Genomic DNA, 21,881 nt, shown 5'->3' on the forward strand with positions numbered 1-21,881 from the left:
AGAAATCCATCTCCAAGCCATAGTGATCACCGGTTGTAGCAGGCCCATGGCCTGCAAGGCTTCCCTGGCGGCCAGAAGCCTAAGATAGGAAATGCCAAGTCATGATGACTGAACCTTAGAAGCCCCGCTCTTCCACCTTCAAACCTTTGCTTATCTCTCTGTAAGCCTGTAGGTCACTTTCCGTTGACCCTTACTATTGGACAATTTCAAAAACTGTTGTGACGTATATAAACCCCTACTTCTGCCCAGTTCAGGAGAAGAGCTGTCACTGAGAACCTTTGCAGAAGACCCCAATAAAGACTTCCCTGTGGAACCTTATACAGCACTTCTCCTCTCTCTCCTTGTGTCAGCTGCGGCACTTAGCAAGCTAAAGAGCTGAAATCACAAATGAGCTGATAATCACTAAAGAGCTGATATCACTTGAGCTTGCTAAGGTTGCCTGCAGTTAGCAGCTGCTTGGGAACTCGGACAGGCTGTGCTGAGCAGGACTGTGCTATCTGGACCAAGGCAGCCCACCGGGCATACCCCGGTTGGAAGCAGCCGTGTTAACCAGTAGCAGATCTCCCAGCTCAGCAGAGGGTACCTGCCCAATAGATGTGGATGTAAGAGACACGCACATCTCACCCTCAGATCCTTAAGGCTTCTTTCTCACACCTACATCTGGAGTTGCAATTAGGTGCTCAAGTTTTTCTGTGGCTTTACCTACAAGACTTCATGTAACAGGATGAGGTAGCCTCATCCTGAAGCCAGCTCTTAACTTTCACATGAAAATTCAGAAACACTAGGGGAAAGTTTTCCTTTAGAGAGGGTATTAGGAATCTCCTGTCTCGCAAAATCATGCATGGGAATGGTTTATTACTGAAACCCCCCAAGGGCAGTGTTCCAGCCATGGTCCTTTCTGATTCCATAGACTTCAACTGTTTTGGACCAGTAGTTTCACTATAACATAACATGGACAGCTCATAACTTTCTGCATTTCCCTTTGAGGTTAAACTGTTTTTGGGGTTTTTTTGGGTTTGTTTTTTTTTTTTTTTTTTTTTTTTTGAGTGCGATAATGTAGCTATGATATTTTATTAAAAATCCTTTGCTAGGATTTTTTCCCTCCTGAGGAGCTGGGAGCCTCAGGAAAGAAATGTAAACAATAACTATCTGCTGCTGTGGAATGCAACAGGTGCATCTTCCATTGGTTCATGTGGATTGTTTTCAGTTGATGACAAATCACAGCCACCTGTGCCAAGGCTGTGAGCAGTCACAAGATTTTGTTATGTGTTCTAGTCTATTCTTGTTCTTTGCAACCTTCTGATCCTTCTTTTCTCTCTGTTCTTTTAGTATAGTTTTAATGTAGTATTTTAATATAATATATAAGATAATAAATCAGCTTTCTGAGAAAATGGAGTCAAGCCTCGTGTCTCCACACATGGGGTGTTCACCGCAACATGATAATTCTGATTTCCTTGATAACCCTGGGTGCAGCTGGGATTGTCAACAGCTTTCTGGATGAATACCCGGACTTCAGCATATGGATAAAGTCCATAAATTGCTTTGAAGGTGCTTTTTAAAAAATAAATAAATAACATGTATGTCTTGCCTGAACCCTAAAAAGATGATAAGCTACATGTGAATAAAACATCAGAGCTCTTTCCTAACAGCTCATTGTAATGTAAAATGCATGTTTTATCCTGAACTGTTTACACTTGCTCCTTTCCCTACTCTCTTGGGAAAGTTAGTAAGACAGAATGTCATGTCACATCTACATTTGCAATTAAATGTTCTCTTTCCCTGTATAGTATTGCAACCCTACAAACAAATCACATAAAACAAAACCCATTAATTTACTAAGTGATTTAGTTGCAACTGGCACTGCAAGCATCAGCCCATCTTACCCACTGTCCTTCAGTTTTGCCAATGCTTCTGACTTCCTGCACTGCTCTTCATTTCCCCCTGCTGTGCCCTCTGTTTTGTGCAAATGTAAAAAGATTTCCATGCAATATGCTGCTGCAAGATCCCCATTTTCCAAGTATATCCAATCCAACTGCTGTATAAGCATATATGGAAACACTGCTTACTTCAGAAAAATGTTTAAAGCTTCACTTGGCACTAAGTGTCTACAAAGGACTTTTGGACTTTTTATTTTGGAATGTGCTTACAGTTCAACATGTGCTCAAACATTCTTGTGGAAGTGGGGCCCTCCATGGGCATATCCCAGGCCTCACAGGAAACCTCCTGAAGACAAGCCCAAAACATGACACTTGTGAAGGGGAGAGCTATCGCAGACAAAAAGAAAACACAGATGCTCGTGTGACAATTAGATGCACTGTATTGTTTCCCACCAAGGCACAGATGGCTGGGGTGTGAGAAAGACTAGACAAACATTCTTGGATTCCCAGAGAATGACCACAGCTCTGGGAATCATAAAGTCGCAGTGAAAAGTAAACTGACTTTAAAAACAGTTTTCTGCCAGAAGAAGGGAGAAGTCATGGCTTACCTCTGTGAGCTCAAAGTATGCCAATGACCAATTTAAACTATGTAGAAGAACAGTGATGCAAGGCCATGCCTGTTTTGGCAGTTCCTGATAATTCAAATTATTTAGGCAATGCTGAATATACTCATGAGAGAGCCAGCAGGAAGAAACTTACCTTGTCAGTCCTCTGAAGATAAGATTTGGCCAAAAATGCTGCACATTTATAGTGGTGTTCAGTCAAATCTATATAATGAACATGCTTATTGTCTCTCCATAGTGTAGTGGGGTTGATAAGCAGACCACAAGATAATTGAGAAGTGGATTAGATTCATAATAACCTTTCATATTGAAAAGGTGGACATGTATGGACACATGGAAGTGAGACTGGAATGAGATAATCTTTAAGGTTCCTTCATCCTGTGAGTTTATTAAGTTAGCTCATGATAAAAAGACCTAATGCCTGCAGGTAGCAAAGGCTGAAATGGTATTGAAAACCATGAGATGAAACATGTACAAAGATGCAAGACCTGAGTCCAGCAAGGTTTGTAGAGGGGAAAAGGACAGATCATGTTGGTGAACAGGCTGGAGCTGACACGGCTGCAGAAAGGGTGGCTCTCCATCGCCTACCTTCAGGGAGAAAGTACATCAGGGCCAGATTTAACAACCACAGAAATCACCAGAAATGCTGCCACTAATTTTCCTTCTATGGGCTGAAATATGAAAAATCCACCTACCAACCTGCCAGTGATGCCTTCAGCGAGTCACAGTGGTGGTGGTTAGGATTTTTCCTTTTTTTTTTTCTTTTGTCTCAGGGAATTTTCTGTCATTTGTCATTGCTTCTCCTTAGCAAGAGTGAATCTTCGCTCATAAGAGCAGCCACTGAACTGGGACATTTTCAACACCCAGTCTCACTGGGAAGCCCCTCACCATCTGCTTGGGTGCCTCAGGAGAAAACCCGGGACCCTCACCCTGAGCCCCCCCAGAGGGAGCATTTTCCGGCTGCTTGTGGGAGCCTGGCAGCCGCTGCCCAGCCCTGCTGTTTGCTGTCACTGCTTTGGGCTTTTTGCTATGCTTTATCCCAACATCCCATGTCTGCTCCACCCCTGCGGCTCCTGGCACGGCTTTGGAGTTTTTACTACACTTTGTTGGCCACCCTGGGTGTGCTTGCCTCTGCTGCTCCGAGGTTCCTGCTGCAGTCCATTACAGACCCGGAGACGCACTGACACCAGCTCCTTCCTGTGGGTTTGCAAAGGAAAGCCCCTTCTCTCCTCTCTCCCTCCCGCCGCCCGAGCCGCCATGACCGTGTGGAGAGGCGGCCGAGCTCGCACCACAGCGTCCCCTGCAGGCGCGGGGGAATCATCGCACCCGCCCTGCCCAGCCGGGAGCCACCAGCGCCCCTGCTGGCCGTGACCAGAACTGCACAGAAGGGGAAAGTGCCCGACGGCCGAGAGAAGGCTGGGGGTGGGTTTGTGCTCCGCTCTGCTCGCTGTGCTGCTGCTGTTGCCTGTTTACCTTGTTTTATATAAATATATATAGACATACCTATTTATATATGTTTATGTATGGGTGTGTATATATGTATGTATGTATGTATGTATATTCTAGTAAAGAAGTGTTATTCCTTTTACCATATCTTTGCCTAAAATCTCCGTAATTTCAAAGTTAAAATAATCTGGAGGGTAGGGGGGTCATATTTTCCATTCCAAGGGAAGTTTCCGCATTCCTTGGCAGACACCTTTCTTTCAAACCTAGACACAGAGGCAGCAAGAAACACTGCTGCCTGAACCAAAACCAAGACAAAGCTCCAAACTATGTAACAGACTCAAAATACAGACTAGAGGAAGTCCAAAGGCCATCTACTGATTCAAATAGGTCATTCTTTGCCTCTGAAATGATTCCAAGCTTACCTGTTGTAGTGCTTTGATATGTTACCTTCTCTTCTCTTCTCTTCTCTTCTCTTCTCTTCTCTTCTCCTCTCCTCACCTCACCTCCCCTCCTCTCCCCATGTATGGACAGGCAATACATGTCCAACAGATCTACATGCACATTCCTAAAGGCTTCTGACAACACAATTCTCACACTGTTGGAGTGGTAGGTGATAGGGAATTACCCTAAGCATGTGTCTTTATCCTTCTACAGTTTTCCTGTTTTCTCCAACTTCTATGTCCAGCTATGCATTTCACTTCTTCCATCCCACCTCGTCTCTATCTTGTCTCCTCCCCCGGAAGCACCTCCCCACTCCCTGTTTTTGCTCCCAGCACAGAATAAACACAAAAGGTTGGATCTGCCACCTCTAACAGACCCAATTAAGGACCAACTTCCCTGTAGCATCTGCCTGAGCATAGGCCTCTCCGCAGAGCACAGGAAGTTTTGGTAGCCCGCCTTGCTGGAGAAGGGGGCACTATGGCAGAAGGTGGTGAAGCACGTTCCATCCAGCAGCTCATTACAGCAGTCTGGGCTCTGCTGCACAGAGACAGCTGCTGGGGCTGCCTGTGATGCTGGGATTCACTGGCTGCTGAACCTGCTGAAGCAAGAGGGGCATCCTGGGATGGGCCATACCCAGTCTGTTACTGCTGAGGTCTAACACCTGTAACTACACCAGGTGCCTTGATGCTGCCATACAGAAAATCCAGGGCTGATTCAGATCTGCCTGCTTGCAGCTTCCCTCCCCTCCATGGAAGATTGCTCACTGAGGCACAAGAGTGGGGCAAGACATGATCCATATACACCACATATATGACTCATATAACCATCTTTTATTTGTTTGGTTAGTTTTTTTGTTTTGTTTTCTTTGTTCTTGTTTTGTTTCTTTTTCTTTAAAAGCAACACCAGGTACTTTTCTACATTTTCAGACTCTGTACAGGTCTTAAAAGGGAATAATCAATGATTAATGTACAAAGTAAAACCAGAAAACTAGAAAAATCTGAATAAAATGGAGCAAGTTACTGTCAGGGATACAGTACAAATTAATAATTAGATGTCATCTGAAGTGCAATGCCACTGCAGTAAGGATGAGTCAAGGAATGAAATAAAAATACTCTATTTTAAACAAACAGTATATATATATATATATTTATATATATATATTTATATGTATATATTTTACAGATAGTAGACCCAGTGATATCTATAGAATTGTAAAAACATATTTACAAATGACTTTTTTTAAAACATTACATATACATCAGCACCATAGTAAGAAAGGAAAAAAACCCCAATCAACCCAAATCTAATAAAATCTGTTCTCTAGTACTTGATCCCAGTATGGAGTATTTGGAGGAAGCTTTACAAAGACAACAGAGACTCGTCTTGACCACCATTTATCACCAAGGCCTGTATCTCCCCAGTGCACACCAGCTTGCATTGGCTGCTGTGTGGTGGATGTGTGTTTCTAAGTTCCCCTTTCCCACCTCCGTGCTGAGAGGTGAGCCCTGATCACTCTCATCCAAGGTATGGGTGCTGTGCTGTCCCCAGCACTGTCCCCTACCCAGCAGGGTGCCTGCCCTCCCACCTGTCACAGCTCTGTCACACACGCATGTGCCCCATGCTCATGCTGACACACATGGAGCCACAGCATCCTAGTCCCTTCAGGGTGCTGCTTCTCCCAGTGTCTGCCTATCCCTTCCATTCTGACCAAGAGATGCTGACCCACAGGATGAACCAAAAACTTTGGCTGGTGCTCCTTTCACTGAATTAGGGCCCAGCCTGGCTCCTACTGAAGCAGCAGGCATGCTAATCATGTTCATCATCCTCAGCAGGAGCTGGAATTGGCCCTTGTGCTGTATTTTAAAAAGGGGTCAGCTAAAAGAGATGAGATTAAAGCCATTTTTAAAAATGTAGCAGTCAGGGCAGGTTGGATTGATGGCTCACCTTTAGCACATTAAAAATGCAGCTTGTCCTACTGCATCGCAGCATTTGGAACAGGTAATTCTCCCCACTAGGCAAGCCCAGCAAGGGAAATTGCTCAAAAGGGAGCCTCATGGGGCATTGAGATGGTTCCAGACTCATTTGCTCTCCCTCTTTAATGTGATGTGTGTCTGTGCTCCACGGAGAAAGGCAGGACATAAAACTGCCAAGTGCCAAGACCTTCAGCCTCCATGGAATTCAGGGGCTCAGCACTTAGCATCGCTGGGCCCAGGGAGACAGCACAAAAGGAGGTGATCAGGAGCTGGGGAATTGGGACTGGCACTAGTACCCTGCTGCAGAGCATGGCTCTCAGAGGCCAGCGCTAGGCCAGGGGGTGCTAAAGCTCTGGACTGTGGGTCATGTTAACATTTTTTATATGCACAACTATATAACCTGATAAGCAGCTCTCAGATGAAAACACTAAAGAGGTAATAAGTTCCAGAAAACAGCCTCCAACTGCAGTTTGGGAACCCTGCTGTACACACTCAGAATGGCTGGTGACTTCAGTATTGTGTGAGATCTGTCACAACTTCATCACAGGGCTGCTCAGCACTGGTCCAAACAGTGGAGATAGTGATACATCCCTATTATCTAAAACCTTATTTGGGCAGACCCCATGCTTACAATATCAATTATTTTACTCACTCATTTAATGTTCTTTACAGTACTCCTTCCATGACTTATATTCTTCAAATACTGCAGTGAATTTTATTCCAGCAAACCAGAGAGATTAGACCAAACATCTGTTTAAAATTGAACATATCACAGACACCCTAGTGTAATACTACCTGCCAAACCTGGGTTTTTCAAGAGGGGAGGAGGGGAGGAGAAAGTCTTCCTGTGTGCCAAACCCTCACGGTATGTTTTCTCCTGTTTTATCCTCCCCTGCCTGGCCCTTTGTGGCTTGCCTGAAAAAAAAGTGCAGCCAGCTCAGCTTGCTTTACACTGAAGGAACAAGAGGAGAAGGGAGTGAACTGAGAACATCCTGGGGAGGAAGGAGAGGGAGGGACCAGCTGAGGAGCTCTGCTAATGTCTCTTGGTACCTCTCAGCCCTTCAACGCTCCAGGCAGCAGGGCCATGACAAGTGCTTTGATTTGGGAAGCACTATTTCAAGTCCCAAGGGGATTAAGCAGTTCATTAAGTTAACCCACTACTAGGCTGTCTCCAGCAGCAGTCACATAATCAATCTGCCTGCACAACACTGCCTAATTTATGTTCTTTTGCACTTTGTAGTGGGGTTTATCACTCTGCAGTTAAAACGGTGACTTCCCTGTGATTGTTTAGGTCTGTCAAATAAGTGTTGCGCATTCCCTTAGGACAGCCCATAGCCAGCCCCATTGGCCTGGCCATGGCTCTCCCAGACCTGCTTGGCCCTGTGCTTAAGCCCATTTCTGACCAGAGCCTGTGCAATCACCCCTGAATATCTGTATCTTTGCTCCCAGCTCTTCCATCTGCTTCCCTGGAAGCTGCAATGTATACAGTCATATATGGGGGGACATACCGGGACTACCCCTCACCACTGTGCAATGAAGCCTTGTTTTAAGTGGGGGAAGAACAAATATTCCCAGCCAGATGCATCAGCTGGCTTTTCCAGTTTCTCCATTCTGCCACACACACACACAGAGTGGGTGCTGCTGCGCAGCAAAGATTGCTTGATGACAGTTTTGGGATGCTGATGTTTTCATCATCCCCTGAATCTTCCAAAGGTGGCTACAGATCAGCTCAGTTTGTGCAATTAAAAACAGAAGAAAACAAGATAACCCCAAACCAAACTAATACAAACAATAACCAACAATCCAGGGATGGGTAGAACATCTGACTTCCTCTTTGCTTGTTCAAACGTAACAAAACATAACCAAAGCTCCAGACTATACAATCCCATTCACTGGGGGTTTCCAAACAACTCATCAAGTTCTTGAATCCACTCATCCCCTGGTCCACTTTTAATAATGGAGTCCAAAAGGTCTGTGCCCTCTGCTAAACTGGAGAATGACCCCCCTGCTCCTCCATTACTGTAGTTGTAAGATATGTCCTGGGTGGGATTCCTCTCATAGGCCTGACCTTGGTTGCTCTGAGCAAAGGTACCACCTGGCATTTGGGGCTGATTGAAGCCTGACATGGCAGGGACCCCTTGGCTTATTCCTGGCATCACCATTGGCCTGGCCTGGCTGGCTGCCTGTTGCCCAGGTAGTGGTTGCAGCAACTGTCTCCCCAGCGCTGGGTTCACGGCTCTCACTGTCCCACTTGTGTCCACAACTGTCTGATTGAGCCCCTGTGGGAAGTGCTGCTTGGACAGCCGTGGCTGCCCAGATGGCATTGCATATGTGGTGCTGTTGTTGAAGGGTCCCATTTCACTACTAGTCCTTCCAGGTACGCCTTGCAAGCCTCGCTGCTGCCAGTTTTGTGTTCCTTGAGGGACAGTCCCTGTCAGGTTTTGAAGTCGTGGTGCTTGCGGCCTTGGCAAGACCTGGCCCACAGGTCCTTTCGTCTGCTGCTGATGCTGGGGAAGAGCAGAGTTTATCAGCATGTTCTGACCAAAACTGCCAACTATTCCCACTGCTTGTCCAGAGGCAGGCTGCCTTGTTCCCTGGCCCGTGCTCTGTGCCATATTCATGCCACTTTGGTTTGGGTGCTGCAACATTTGGCTCATCCCCGTGCTCATGCTGTACATTCCTGGCTGGTTGGAAGAGGCATTGCTGTAAGGAGTCATGCCCATATCCGACTGGCCTGCTGTGGTGAGCAGCGTGCTCGAGGTCTGGGAGGGACCCATGGCCATCATGCTCGCATTCTGGGCCATCATTCGGGATGTTCTCATGCTCTGGAGTGCTACCTGGTTTCTCACAGCCACTATATCCTGGGGTGAACCTGCACCAAAAAGGGAAGAAGGTAAGAAAAAGCCCACAAACCTGTAAATCTTAATTAACACACTTTTGCATAAGAAAGAATCTGTAGGAGCATCCTCAGCAGCACTTATCTTCCTCAGCTACACCTAATTCAGCTTCTAGCAAGCAAATGGAAAAACTTCCACTGGTCTTCTTCATTAGCAGTATAGCAGCTGAACTTCAGTTTACCATTTGAAGCTCTCCTTTAAATATCTCCATTGTATTTCAAAAGTAAGCCTTGAAAATGGAAATGTCAGTCTCAGAAGGTCAATCAATTCTTTTAATAGCTCAGGAGGCATTAATGAATGGATTTTCTACAGCATTGTTGCTGATTAGTTCTATGGAAAGAAGAAAAATCGGGTTTTTGTGGACATTTAAAGCAGGGAGAGTGTATTAGTGAATCAATACTATAAGCAAATCTTACTTCACCTTAGGCCAGTGATGGGAAACCAGAAAATCCTAGCCTTGTTAAATTCCACACTGTGACAGATAATTTAACCATGCTTGTGTCTTACTTTCAGGAGTACAGGGGAGTTATTGATTTCAGGGAAGCCAATATGCTTCTATATTTACTATCTTTAAATAAAGACAATTACCTGGAACTCAGATTATGCCATGGGTTCATTGTGAATTTGAGTCACTACCAAATAGAACAGTCAGATTTGAGTCACTAACTAAATAGTCAAACTCTGCAGGTTTGAGTCACTGACTAAATACAACACTTGGCAGGTGAAGCTCAGAGTGTATGAGGCACACAATTGCTCCAGGCTGAAATGTTATTAAATACCAGGTGCAAATATGAAATCATTGCTTGAGAGTCCAGAACTGTACAACAGAATCTGAATGTTCTTAAATCAGCCCCTATTTGTTGTCCCTCAGTGGCAGACAACATCCCTGAACATCCATGGGGAGCAGAGAACACTGGTCCCTGTTACTGACACTGGCTTGGTTTCTATGAGAAATGGGTGGATAAAGGAAGCAACATTTCTATACATGTAATTCTATTAAATAATGCAGAGGATGGCTACAACTCCATTTTCTGCAGCACCACAAGCTTCTGGTGGGTGCTTTTAGCTCCAGCAGCACACAGCTAAATGAAACATTCTGTAGCATGAAGTGAGACCATCTGCATCTCACTGGAACAGGCCACATGTAGTAGAAACTTTTACTTTATTCATGCTATCAAACTGCTTTCTTAATGATTGGCATTGGGGTTCCCTTGATTTTTCTTAACTTAGATCAGCTCCTTTCATGATAAGAAACAGTCTTTTTATGATGACTCCAGCATGTGCTTAAGATACAGATGTTGAAATCTTAATGCATCTTTAGCTGTTTTTAATTGAAAATGGTAATTGAAAAGCTCCAAAAGAGTCACTAACAGCAAGTGGCTCACATACTGCTTTTGTTAACTACTGTACATGGCATAAGTGACAGGAGATCAGACAAGGAGTAGTTAAAAGAGAGATGCAACAGATTTCAAGGTTTTAGGCCACCTTCTGGTCTCATTTACATATAACCTACTGCACTGGATTACATTCATGTGACTAAAAAGCAAAAAATGGTGAACTATTTAAATTAGTTCATTTATGAAAATGAATTAATTGCTCTGTCAGATTAGCCTAAACTCTTCTGTCTTTATTTTAAATAATACAAAGACAGTGTTTCAAAGAAGCATGAATGCAGAGAGCTTGTATGCATGCATCTGAGTGTGTGTGTGCGCACACACACTTCTTGATTTTGGAAATGAATTACTGGGGGAAAAAGTAATTCCATACAGAACTTATGGTGCCAAAGATAAAAATAAGGAGGTGATTAGAAGAAGCCACCCTGATATATGCCAGCAGAAGATGTGGCTGCCTGTTCACGTCCTGGGAACCAGAACGGCAATGTGAAATGTCCAGAACTGCCTCTCTTGCTTTCTGTTGCATCTACATGATATTATTATGAATATACAGTACAAGTGTGTGTTCATTTCATGTCTGTATAGAAATCATGGTTAGTGAAGACTTCAGCTGATGCTTTTCACTTAAAAGGCTCAGAATTACCTTCTTTTCCTAAGCCAAAATGAGTGCACTTACATTTTTCAATTACCTGGGAGCACATCAAAATAATACTTGTGCTTTTTTTGAGATCATTAAAAAAACTCTATTTACATCTCAGATATTTTACTGTGTTTCCCACACCTGACATTTATCAGTCCCTTCTCCAGACAAGGATGACCTCTCTTAAATTCTCTGCTCATCGAATTAGATAAAGTGAGGGATGAAGGAGGGGAAAAACCAAGATACAGTCAGAAATGCTAGCAGGAAAAAAACCTCATAAGATTAGAGGTCAACAAGATAAATCTATGAATTAATCCATGACATCTGGATGTCAAAGAGGGAAAATAAATGTCATTTTAAAAAAGGGGGGAAAAAAGAGGGGAAAAAATAAAAGAAAAAGCAAGCAGTTTTCACTGAAGAGAGCAGAAATATAAATGTAACTGAACATGCAAACTTGGGCATTCATCTTTGGTAAAATCTGTGGTGTGTGCAACAGCCTGTATTCCTCTTCTGGCACACTGCTTAAAACCTAGTAGTCACAAACTGCACAAGCTTTCACACACTTGCTACCTTTAGGGCATTGACTCCAAAACAGGAAAAACAATTGGACTTTTACCTTGGAATTGATTGACCTGTTGCACTGGATATGGACTTCGCTGTTGATGCAGATGCTGCCGAGGCAAATGTGACTGCTGCTGCATCTGCTGAAAATGAAGGACAGAAAGGAAGAGATGATTAATTAATTAATGGGCTGGTGGCAAAACTGCAGAACTTGCAGTGGTTCTAATTTGGTGAGGTGTTCTGGAGAGACAGGCAGAGTCATCTGGAGAGTCCTCCTCAGAGCACTTGGGCTACTCAGCACTCAGACTCCTTTTGGCTCAAAAAGAAACATGCACTGAGGCCAACATCATCACTACTTACTTACAGCCATTTCATCCTGACCTCTACAGCATGAGCTTAACTGTCTTCAGGCAGAAAGGAGAGGGAGTGGTGTGAACTAACTTTGCTCACCTAGATCTAAGGGCAACTGTAGCCACACACACACTTTCTTTCCCTCAGTCCTGCCAAGGTCCAGAGGTTTGTGTTCCTGGTGCAAGACTTTGTTCCATGTCTGCACTCATAACACTCAGCTTCAAGGATTACTGCATCCTGACCCAAGCACTGCAGCCTTGGAACATTACTGAGCCAAAACAGAAATGGATTACTAAGGCACATTTCCTCTTGTGCTTCAGTGAATGATATTTTGGGAGCGGTGACTACAAAATGCTCCCTTGATCCAGACCACGTTGATCCTCTGTGGTTTTCTATGAATACTTGTGAATATTTTAAAACAGAATCAAGGGCTGATTATAAAAACAGAGCCTTCAGATGCTACGGTGTACTCAACTAAGGGCTGAAAGGGCATGTCTGGGAGCATCACCTGCAGCTCTACAAATACTGTGTCCAAAGCCAATGATGTGTAACAAAGGTACAAGAATGGAAGAGAGAAAAGAAGGAAGTACTAATCCCTGCATTCATAAGTATGTGTTGCACACTATCAGAAACAAAGAGGGACTCTTGTTAGGCATAAACTACCCCAAAGCTAGGAGCCTGAGGACTGCAGGCTGTTTTTCATCTCTGAAGAGCGTGTCAGCACACTTGACAGCCTCAGCTTGGTGACCTTTTAACACTTTTAGGCTTGCCTTCAGCCTAAGCCTACTGGCTCTAGGCTTTATGCATGCGAATTGGCCCAATCCATGGGATGCATTACTGCATCCTCACTCTCATGCACCTGTTCACGCTTTAATAAGTTCAGGCTTCTTTATCCTAAATATTTATAGGAGCATCCTTCCTATTCACTGAGAGTAAATTTTTCTGTTTCTCAGGGGTAACAAGAGAAAGGGGGGGAGGCAATATGTATTTCTGCGGTTACATGGCATGCATGTGTTCTAACACAAATTTAAGCAGATGGTCTTAAGCTGTTTTTCCTTAGCAAGAGAGGAGAAGAAAAGCTTAAAGCAATTGCTGACTTACCAGGAGCATTATCTAAGTAACGTTAGGGGGCTGCAACTTTAAACTTGGATATGATCTTGTAGGGACTCAACAGTGTGACTTTCCATTGGCTTTCTATTGGGCTGCTTTAAAACTACACCTGAATTAAGCACACACCACTGTTCAGACTGTGTAGTTTAAGAACCATATTGCAAAGCCCAGGAGCTCAGGAAGCCAGGTTATAGCTCCAGTGCAGCTCTTCCACATTGCCACTGCCGGAGGTGGTTTTACTGTTCTCCTACTTCAGTCTCTGGTTCTCTCCCTTGTATGAACTAATTGCTCCTGCTGGCACTCAATAAACCAGATTAAGGAATTGGTCTGGGTAAATAGTAACATTTTTCCTTGCTAAGTCTTCTTTTAAGCCATGTCCATTCTTTGTCCCAGATCACTGTGCAGCTGTGCACATATTTTGCCAATGCAAGACCACAATTAGATCTAGGGGAGAGGACCTGTGACTGTAACTGCAGCAGAGTGTGCTTCTGCTGGACTAAATGCACCATTAGATGCCAGGTTAAGAGCTTACTTTTCCAGTGCCTAAAATCCAACGTGACTATCAAGCGCACCATTGGAAACACGGGTAATATTTGCCAAGTTGATGGCAGGACTGATACAGTTGCCTCTTCTTTGACAACCATTGCTGAAATACCCTGACAGGATCCACAGAGAGAGAATTCCCAAATCTGGAAGAAAGGGCTGGTGCTGTGCTGTCTGTAGTGCTCATGCTCATCCCAGAATGCGCTGGAGACAGATGGATACTGTACCTGCTCCGCTAAGATCTGCTGCTGCCTCTGCTCTTGGAGAAACTGCTGTTTCTGCTGCTCCATCACATGGAGCTGCACTCTCTGCTCGATCAGCATCTGCTTCATGATGGCTGCCTGGGGCTGGCTCCCAAGGAAGTGCCCCCCAGAGCTGCTGCCTGTGACTATGCTGCTGGAGCCTGCTGGGACAGAAGGCTGCATGGGCCCCATGGGCCCTGACAATCCCACCTGGCGCTCCTGTGCAAAGAAAAAGGGAATGCCTTGTTACTGGGTACTCCACAGGCAAGGGAAATCGCAGTTCACCAAGCTGAGGAGGCACAGAGTCTGTGGGTGAAGCTTGGAGCTTGGAGAAAGACTGAGCCACGGACTGCTCCCCACAGGGAATAGGTTCCCCTTTTCTCCTGGAATTCAAAGCCCCTCAGGTAAAGCAGGAGCATTTTATAATTAATTAATAGTGAAATAATGAAGTTGTGAGCTAAGCTTTTTCATGCTTCAGAGAAGTGTTTTTCTAAACTTTTTCTCCCTTCGCAAGAAGACAACTATATTTTCTCTTCCTTTCCGTTTCCCTCCCTTCATTTAACATAGCAATTTAACATAATCCCCTGGATTGAGGAGCCATGGTGTTAGATGCACACAATGAATAGTGGGAGCTGGCAGCACTAATTCTTCTCCAGAACCTCAGGATTTAACTTCATTATGTCTTTATTCAAGATTTCCATCCTGCAGCACTGGATCTGTGTGTGTGGCTGGAAGGAATCAGGGCAAGCGCCCTCCCTGCACACACCCTGCTCTCTTTTCGTATTCTAAATCAAATTTGCTGCCTTTTAGTGCTGGGAAAAGCACTGACTAAAGGTCGGGAGGGAAATCCCGCCCCGCGTACCTGCGAAAGGAAGGACGGGATCAGGGTCGGGGTCAGCGGAGCCCTGCCGGCGCTGTCTCTGCCGGCAGGCGGCGCTGCTCACCAGCGGCCCTGCCCAGGCGGAGCCGAGCGGGGCCGGCCTCTTCCCGGGGCCTCCGGGGAGCATTCCGGGGACTCGGCTGCGGTCTTCCAAGCCGCCACGGCCCAGCCCCAGGCTATCCCTCGGCCAGGGCAAACGGGACTCACGACACCGCCAGCGCTCCCTAGGGGCCCGGCTCGGCACCACTCGGCCCTTGATGCCGTATTTAAAAATCAACGACTGCGTGCCTGGTCCCCATCTCGGTGTTAAGAGCCCGTAGAACCTCTTTAACCGATGAGTAGATACGAGAGGTACTTATTCAAAACCACCAACTTGATGGAAAGGACCTGTATCGCTTTAGCATCCTTTGTGCAAAACCTGCGAGGGTGAGGTTTGGATTCACCTGTCCCACCGGGTGTTTGAGTTCTGTCAGTCACTGTGTGATCTGGGTGTACAGAAAGGTGATCTTGCAGCACCCATCCCCACACAGTCAGGGAAAGGGTTAAGTTCAATGCTGGCGTGTAGCTTGGGAAATGAGGGTCAGCCTTTCTGCATGAAGGTCAGGTTTTCAAGGACCCTCCTGTGGAAATAACAAATACAATTTGTCCACATCTCTGCTTTTCACAGATACTCCCTGAAGGGCTCTGCTGAAAGGCAGCTCTCTGATATTTAGGCTCTTTCCCCTTTTAACATCTATATTGGTTTGAAAGTTCTCTCCCTGTTCCTCTTTCCACTTCTCCCCCAGTCCCATCACCCGCTACACTGTGCACTTTACAGCCTGGTCAAGCACAGTCCCTGCAGCATCCTAAGGGCCAGGGCTGCAGCACTGTCTGGGTCTCCCCCAAGCTGGGGTCAAGGAATCACTAAGGATCCCTCAGCTGCTTCTGCACTGAACCCTTCATCCATCCCTCTTGCTTTGCTCCTACTTTCTTTGCTTTGGGGGGACACACACATTTATTGGCTGTCTCCAGCAGAGTTGATGGCAAAAGCCTTTTCCTACCACCTCCTGGCTCTCCCCCGGCTTCTGATGAAGTCATCAAGCTACCAGTTGCATAACTGATGCTCAGGACTATCCTGTGTTACACTGGGATAATGGCCAACTGCTTCCATTTATAGACAAAAGCAAGGCTATGCTGCCAAATAATGGAGCCTTTGCTGCAGCCACTACAAACTGAAGAAAAAGGAGGGGAAAAACCCCAGGAGCCAAAGGGCATGATGTGACATCCCTTGAGCTTCCTCTGCGAGCTTCAGTGCACAGCTGCCTTTGGGGCTGCAGCCCAAGTCCCATTTAAGGCATTGAATTGCCTTAAAAAAAAACAAAAACAAAAACAAAAACAAAAATCAAACTTTCTACAGAACTCTTGTCCTGGCTCCTAATGCACACATGGGTATAGCTGAGGGACATGCTCACTCCACGCAGAAAGCACTCCATTCTCTGATGAATTATGTTATAAAGTAATTCTGGAATTTAAAAGGAAGAAAGTTTTGAAAGGAGACCCACCAGCTGATGTGAGCCTGGTGAACTGTGCAGCAGCTGAAGGAAATATGAAGATTAGCACACAGGTGTCACTTCCAGTGTTGTGTGTGTAGTCATTTCGAGGTACATAATGAAAACTTCCTGTTGCTGTTAAAGCCAGGCCTTCTTCATCTAGACCACACTCCTGCCTAGAACATTTCTTCTCCTTTCCTATTTTTTCTTGGCAAAAACTCTTCCCAACTGATGATGAAAGGCCCTTCTGAGATCACTGGGAGCAGTCCTGGGTTGTGTGTCCTGAAAATAAGAGCACAGCCCAGGCAAAAAGTGTCTGCAAGAAAATGCTCCCTAGCACTTGGGAGCAGAGCTCTTTCCCCAGAGCTTTAGCTCTGCAGCCTGGCACTGCTGCTGTTGTCCTCCAAGGGGAGTGTGTGGAGATGACACCTGGCAATGTGGCAGGGAACTGGGGATGGAGGAAGCATCACTGGACTCTATAGGGCTGCCTCTTACAAGCCATGGCAGCTCCAGACCCAGATGCAGTCTCATCACAGGAGCTGAACACCAAGTCAAGCAACTTGAGCTACGTCCAGCACTTTCACACTTACAGAGCTTAAAAACCAAATTAATGCAAGCTTCACTGACAACCCTCTTTGCTCCTGCTCTGCCTGACTGTTCCCTCATCCTCCTACTGCACCTTGAGCCTTCCTGCTCCTCCTCTTCCTCATTCCCTGCTATGCCTTTCTCCTTCCTACACCCTCTGCATTTTCCTTTCTCCACCAACTGGCACTGCTGCCTCTTGCTTCACTCTCCAGACACCCTCATCAGCTCCCAGCCTGTAGCTGCATCTCACCCATGCTGGTCTCCCCAGTGGCCCACGCACACAGCTTGGCTCACCATGTAACTCCCAGGGATCTACAGCAGCAAGGGGACTGCCCAGCTCTTTCCCCCAGGACCCTGTGCTCATGTGTGCATGGGGGTGCTCTGTGGGCAGATAGTCCCTGAAGTGAGTGAAAAGATGCCCTGGAAGGGGAAACACAGATTGTATTCTCAGGTTGTGATATCTGGGAAAATGGTACAATGTCATTTCTCATTTTTCACTCTGGCTCTTTTTAGCACCACTGAAAGCCACTGTGTGCTGCTCTCAGGCTGCAAACAGCTCTCTCCTGCTAACAGTGGCTTGAGCAGAGTCACAGGCATTCCAGTCAGGAACAGTGGTGCTGCAGCTCCACTGCAGGGTCCTCATCGAGGGACAGGTGAAGCCAAGAGCTGGTTACATAGAGGGAGAACGGTGCCAAGGCCCCTCAGCTGCGACACAAAGCAAGTTCAAACACAGGCTGGCCCTACATCAGCCTCCTGGGAGCCCTCCTGCCCCTGCAGCCTCAGCTGTCCGCTTTTAAGGTAGCCCGGGACAGAATTAAGAGCTCGAACCCTGGGAACAAAAGCAGGTTGAAGGAGCCAAAGAGCTGCATGTTCACAGAGCTGAAAAGCAGCCACTGTTTCCAAATGGTCAGCATTACACACCTGGATAGGTTTGTAGGTTTGGACAGGTGCAGGGCACTGGGTAAGATGAACTTGTGCAGGGATCTGACTGCTTACTTAATGCCTGCACGGGAGTTGTCCCCTGTGGATAATCCAATCCTTTTTTAAGCAACCGGAAGATAAATCCTGTGTCCTCTCAGTGTATTTCCAGGGCTCTACTGGAGTGATGGAATACTCCGCAGGAGCTCAGAGTAACATGTGCAATACATACAGTTATGCACAGTAAAAAGGATAACAAAGGGGAGTGGAAATGAGATTTTCTTCTTTGTCTCAAATCTTACATGCCTCTTCCTTACCATGTGGTGATTTATTCCTTCCTCATGTCATTGAATCCCCCAACTGCAGCTAAAAGCAATCACACAATTTCCTTTCAGAACAAGCAGAAAGACCACCAGCTGAAGCCCCAAGAACCAGGCAGGGACACCCAAGCCTGCCCATTATCGCTCTGTGCACAGACTGATATATTTGGAGGAGCCAGCTCTGCGCCCGCTGAACGCCAGGGGGCCAAAGTGGCACCTCAGGGAAAAGGAGGCTGTTCCAGACAACTACTGGCAGAAATCAACAGAGAATGGGTATTCCACGTCTCGGAGCAAAGCATTGGCCAACAAACTGTGAGAAACATAGACTGGAAAGCAGGGTTGGGAATGTGTAAAACAGACAAACAAACATAATTTTCTGTGCCATCCTGTGTCATGTGATCATATGGATAGTGAATATAAAAAGCAAATAGAAGCCAGGAGGTAGCTTATCCTGCACACTGCATCAGAAGAATGACACTCGAAAAATGTATACAATCAGACATCTACATTTTAGAGTCAGAGCAGAAAAAGTAGACAAAAAAAAAAAAGATTTGTGGCAGAAAATGCCTACCAGCGAGTGACTTAAAGAGCTCAATCCATTTAGTTTACCACAAAAAGAATGTAGAGATGCTTTTGACCATGGTGGATAAAAATACCTTCATGAGGGAAGAAATTCCTTAAAGAGCTCTTTTATCCAACTAAGAAGGCAAAACCAGATACAACGACTGGAAGCTGAAGACAGATTCAAATCAGAAAGAAGAATCACATTTTTACCCTCTGATTCTATTGCCTATCAGAAATTGCAGATCTCCACAATCTGAAATCTTCAAGGATGCATGCCTTTCTGGATAAACACAACACTAGTGCAATGGAATGGGTGTGATGCACAAGGTGATGTACAGTGCTGATAAACAGCACTGTCTGCCCTCACCTCTGCACAGCCCTGGGCTGCCACTGGGGACACAGGCACTGCCTGCATGTCTGTGTATGTGTGTGTGGCTGTCTGTTAAGAAGAGGGTTCTCCAACCTATTACTGGGATCAAAAATATTACTCCATTTCCATACACTAGATCACAGTAAAACATCATCTCTACCCAGTGTTTTCAGAGCAGCCTGAAAGCACATTCCTATACTCCCTCAGAAATATTTCTATTGAATGCCTTGTAATGTTGTGACTTATTGTGTCTCACATGGATCTTAATCCTCTTTTTAAATCAGACTGCCCACAGCAAAGCCACATTTCTCAGAATGGTACCATCTGACAGACTAAGGAAATTACAAATCCATTCATTTCAGACTTCTGAGGGTGTTTCTTGCCTCAGAAAAACAGTGTATAGGATGAAGGGATGGAATAGCTGGTTCACAACTCCAGCTCCAGCAGCAGGTCCAGCAGAGCAGATTGCTTCACCTATTTCCTCTGTCACCCAGCCTCAGGGAGGGGCTGCAAACCTCTCCTCTCCCCCCAGGCCCCCAGTTGCCATGGTCTTTCATACAGTATCTGAGCAAACAAAATCCCTCTGATGTTTGACACCAGACCTCTGCATGTAGCTGATTTGTTTTCCTTTCACCTCTCTTCACCTGGAACTCTTCTCCCTGTGTTTTCCATACAGTTTATTCTGCCCACAGAACAAACAGGATCTGTCAGACTTTGGTGTATTTTTGTTTTCTTTTAGGAATTTTCCAATGTCTTCAGTTTTGGTGGTGAAGTAGGTAACAACGGTCTCTAAAAGGGGCAACTGTTTTTCTAAAACTGTTTAAGAGCTAAAGGCCAGCAGAAGTTCTTGTCAAAGCCTGTGAGGAGAAAGGGCTTTGCTGGCACCTCCCCACACACCCACTTCTGCTCCAGCCCATGGGTTTCACTCCACAAACCCTGAGCATGACCAATGGAATTCAGGAATGACGGATTCAGGAATGCAGCATTTCACCTGAATGCCACTAAACTTCAACCACCTTAATAAAACCAGGCTAATTTCCTCTTTTACAAATAATAGCTCTGGTGATCTCTCCCTTCTCTCAAGAAAGAAACCTTTGCAGGGGAAATCACTCCTACTTTCAGTTTTGTTTACCCCCAGTTTCACCAGCATACCATAAAACCATGGTATGGAGCATAAGGGTGGGTTTGTGCACTGAGAAGTATTAGTTTATCTCAAATAACTGTTTTCCTTGCAATTGCAATTTTAATTGGTATTATTATTTTTAGGAGAAAAAAAAAAAAGTGGATCAGCCCAAATTCAAACCAAAATACCTTCTTTACATCCATACCTTAAAAAAAAAAAAAAAAAAAAAAAAAAGGCAAAAAAAAAGCACTGGCTTCCAGGCAAGGCTGGTGGCAGAGAAAGAGGGCAAGGATTTGAAAAAATACTGATGTGCTCAACCTTATATTTTAGGCCCATTGTGAAGGCTGTAATTACTCCACTCAAAGACTGCTGCATGAAGCTTCCACAGTGTGTCTTACCACTCAGAAAGCAAGAGGGAACCTTCAGGGACCAAAAGGCAGGAGAAGGGAGTTGAAAACCTGGCCCATGCCAAAGCTTTTCCATGCCACATCCCTGCTGCCTTCTCCCACAGCTGAGGGCTTCCAAGGATACAAATCAGCCCCTCCAGATGAGCTGTGACTTGCCATTTCAGTGCCAGCTTGGCACTGAAAGTAGATTTCCTGGGACTTTGGAAACTGGTCCTGGAGAAAAAACAAAGTGAGAGCTGAGCTCATGGAAGCCACTGGACCCTGAAGCTGGTGCCTGATAGAAATTTTCCTGCTGCAGGTTTTAGCTTTAATCAATGCCTCCTTCAAGCCCATCCTGGAACAGGAGGGAGGAAAGCTAATGTGAAGCGTAAGGATAATCACAGCTAGAGAGCTCCCAGAAAGAGGGAGAGAAGAAAAATGGAAGATGAAAGCAGGCAAATGGTTAAAACAAACACTCACACAGGGGGCCAATGAAAAGGGGGAAAAGAGGGAAAATAGCACAATAAAAATAAATGATAAGAGAAAGAAAAGCTCCTAAGCACACAGAGGAAATAATATGGGCCTTGGAAAAAGCAAAAGTGTAAGAAAAATATGCTGTAATGGAGCTCTCTAGAAGTTAACATTCTACAATATCAGGCAGCCCTTTTCCTTCGAATGGCCCAAGCCTGTACCACATTATCACCTCAGACCCCATGGACCCCACTGGTTGCTGAGGTATTTTGAAGAGCCTGGCTCTAGCTCACACCTAGCAGAAGCTGCCTGAAGTCTCCTGTGGATGACTGCAGAGATTTTTTTCTTTTTACTCTAGCTGGAATTTCTTGGTTGTTTTGTTTGAGCATAAACAAAAGGTATTTTTTCACACTTAAAGGTGTTTTTCAGATAATTTTCTCTGTGCTGTGATAAATTACATCTTTCATTTTTAGAAATTCCAACTTGGCACTTGTGTTGCTCCTCAGCAAGCAGTGTGTAATTTGCCAAGCCTGAAAGAATCCTGGCTGAGAAATAAACACAGTGGGCCATATGCTCTCCTTCCCATATGCAGAAGGCACCTTACCTCAGAAATTGGGAAGAAGCTGCAGTCACCCTC

The 21,881-nt window shown here is 45.4% G+C and overlaps 1 protein-coding gene across 1 annotated transcript in view; it reads right to left on the minus strand.

Moving 5' to 3' along the window:
• Positions 1-5,302: 5,302 nt before the first annotated feature.
• MAML3 (mastermind like transcriptional coactivator 3) overlaps positions 5,303-21,881 on the minus strand; it is a 246,868-nt gene continuing 230,289 nt past the window's right edge. The window contains exons 3-5 of the mRNA XM_041461803.1: positions 14,084-14,317; positions 11,908-11,995; positions 5,303-9,232 (exon numbers count right to left, since the gene is read on the minus strand). Of these exons, the coding sequence (XP_041317737.1) occupies positions 8,250-9,232; positions 11,908-11,995; positions 14,084-14,317 (1,305 nt within the window). The 3' untranslated portion in view covers positions 5,303-8,249. The remainder of the gene's footprint in view (positions 9,233-11,907; positions 11,996-14,083; positions 14,318-21,881) is intronic.

This window comes from Pyrgilauda ruficollis, unplaced genomic scaffold (genome assembly GCF_017590135.1).
Source record: "Pyrgilauda ruficollis isolate IOZ18807 unplaced genomic scaffold, ASM1759013v1 scaffold154, whole genome shotgun sequence".
Classification (NCBI taxonomy): Eukaryota; Metazoa; Chordata; class Aves; order Passeriformes; family Passeridae; genus Pyrgilauda; species Pyrgilauda ruficollis.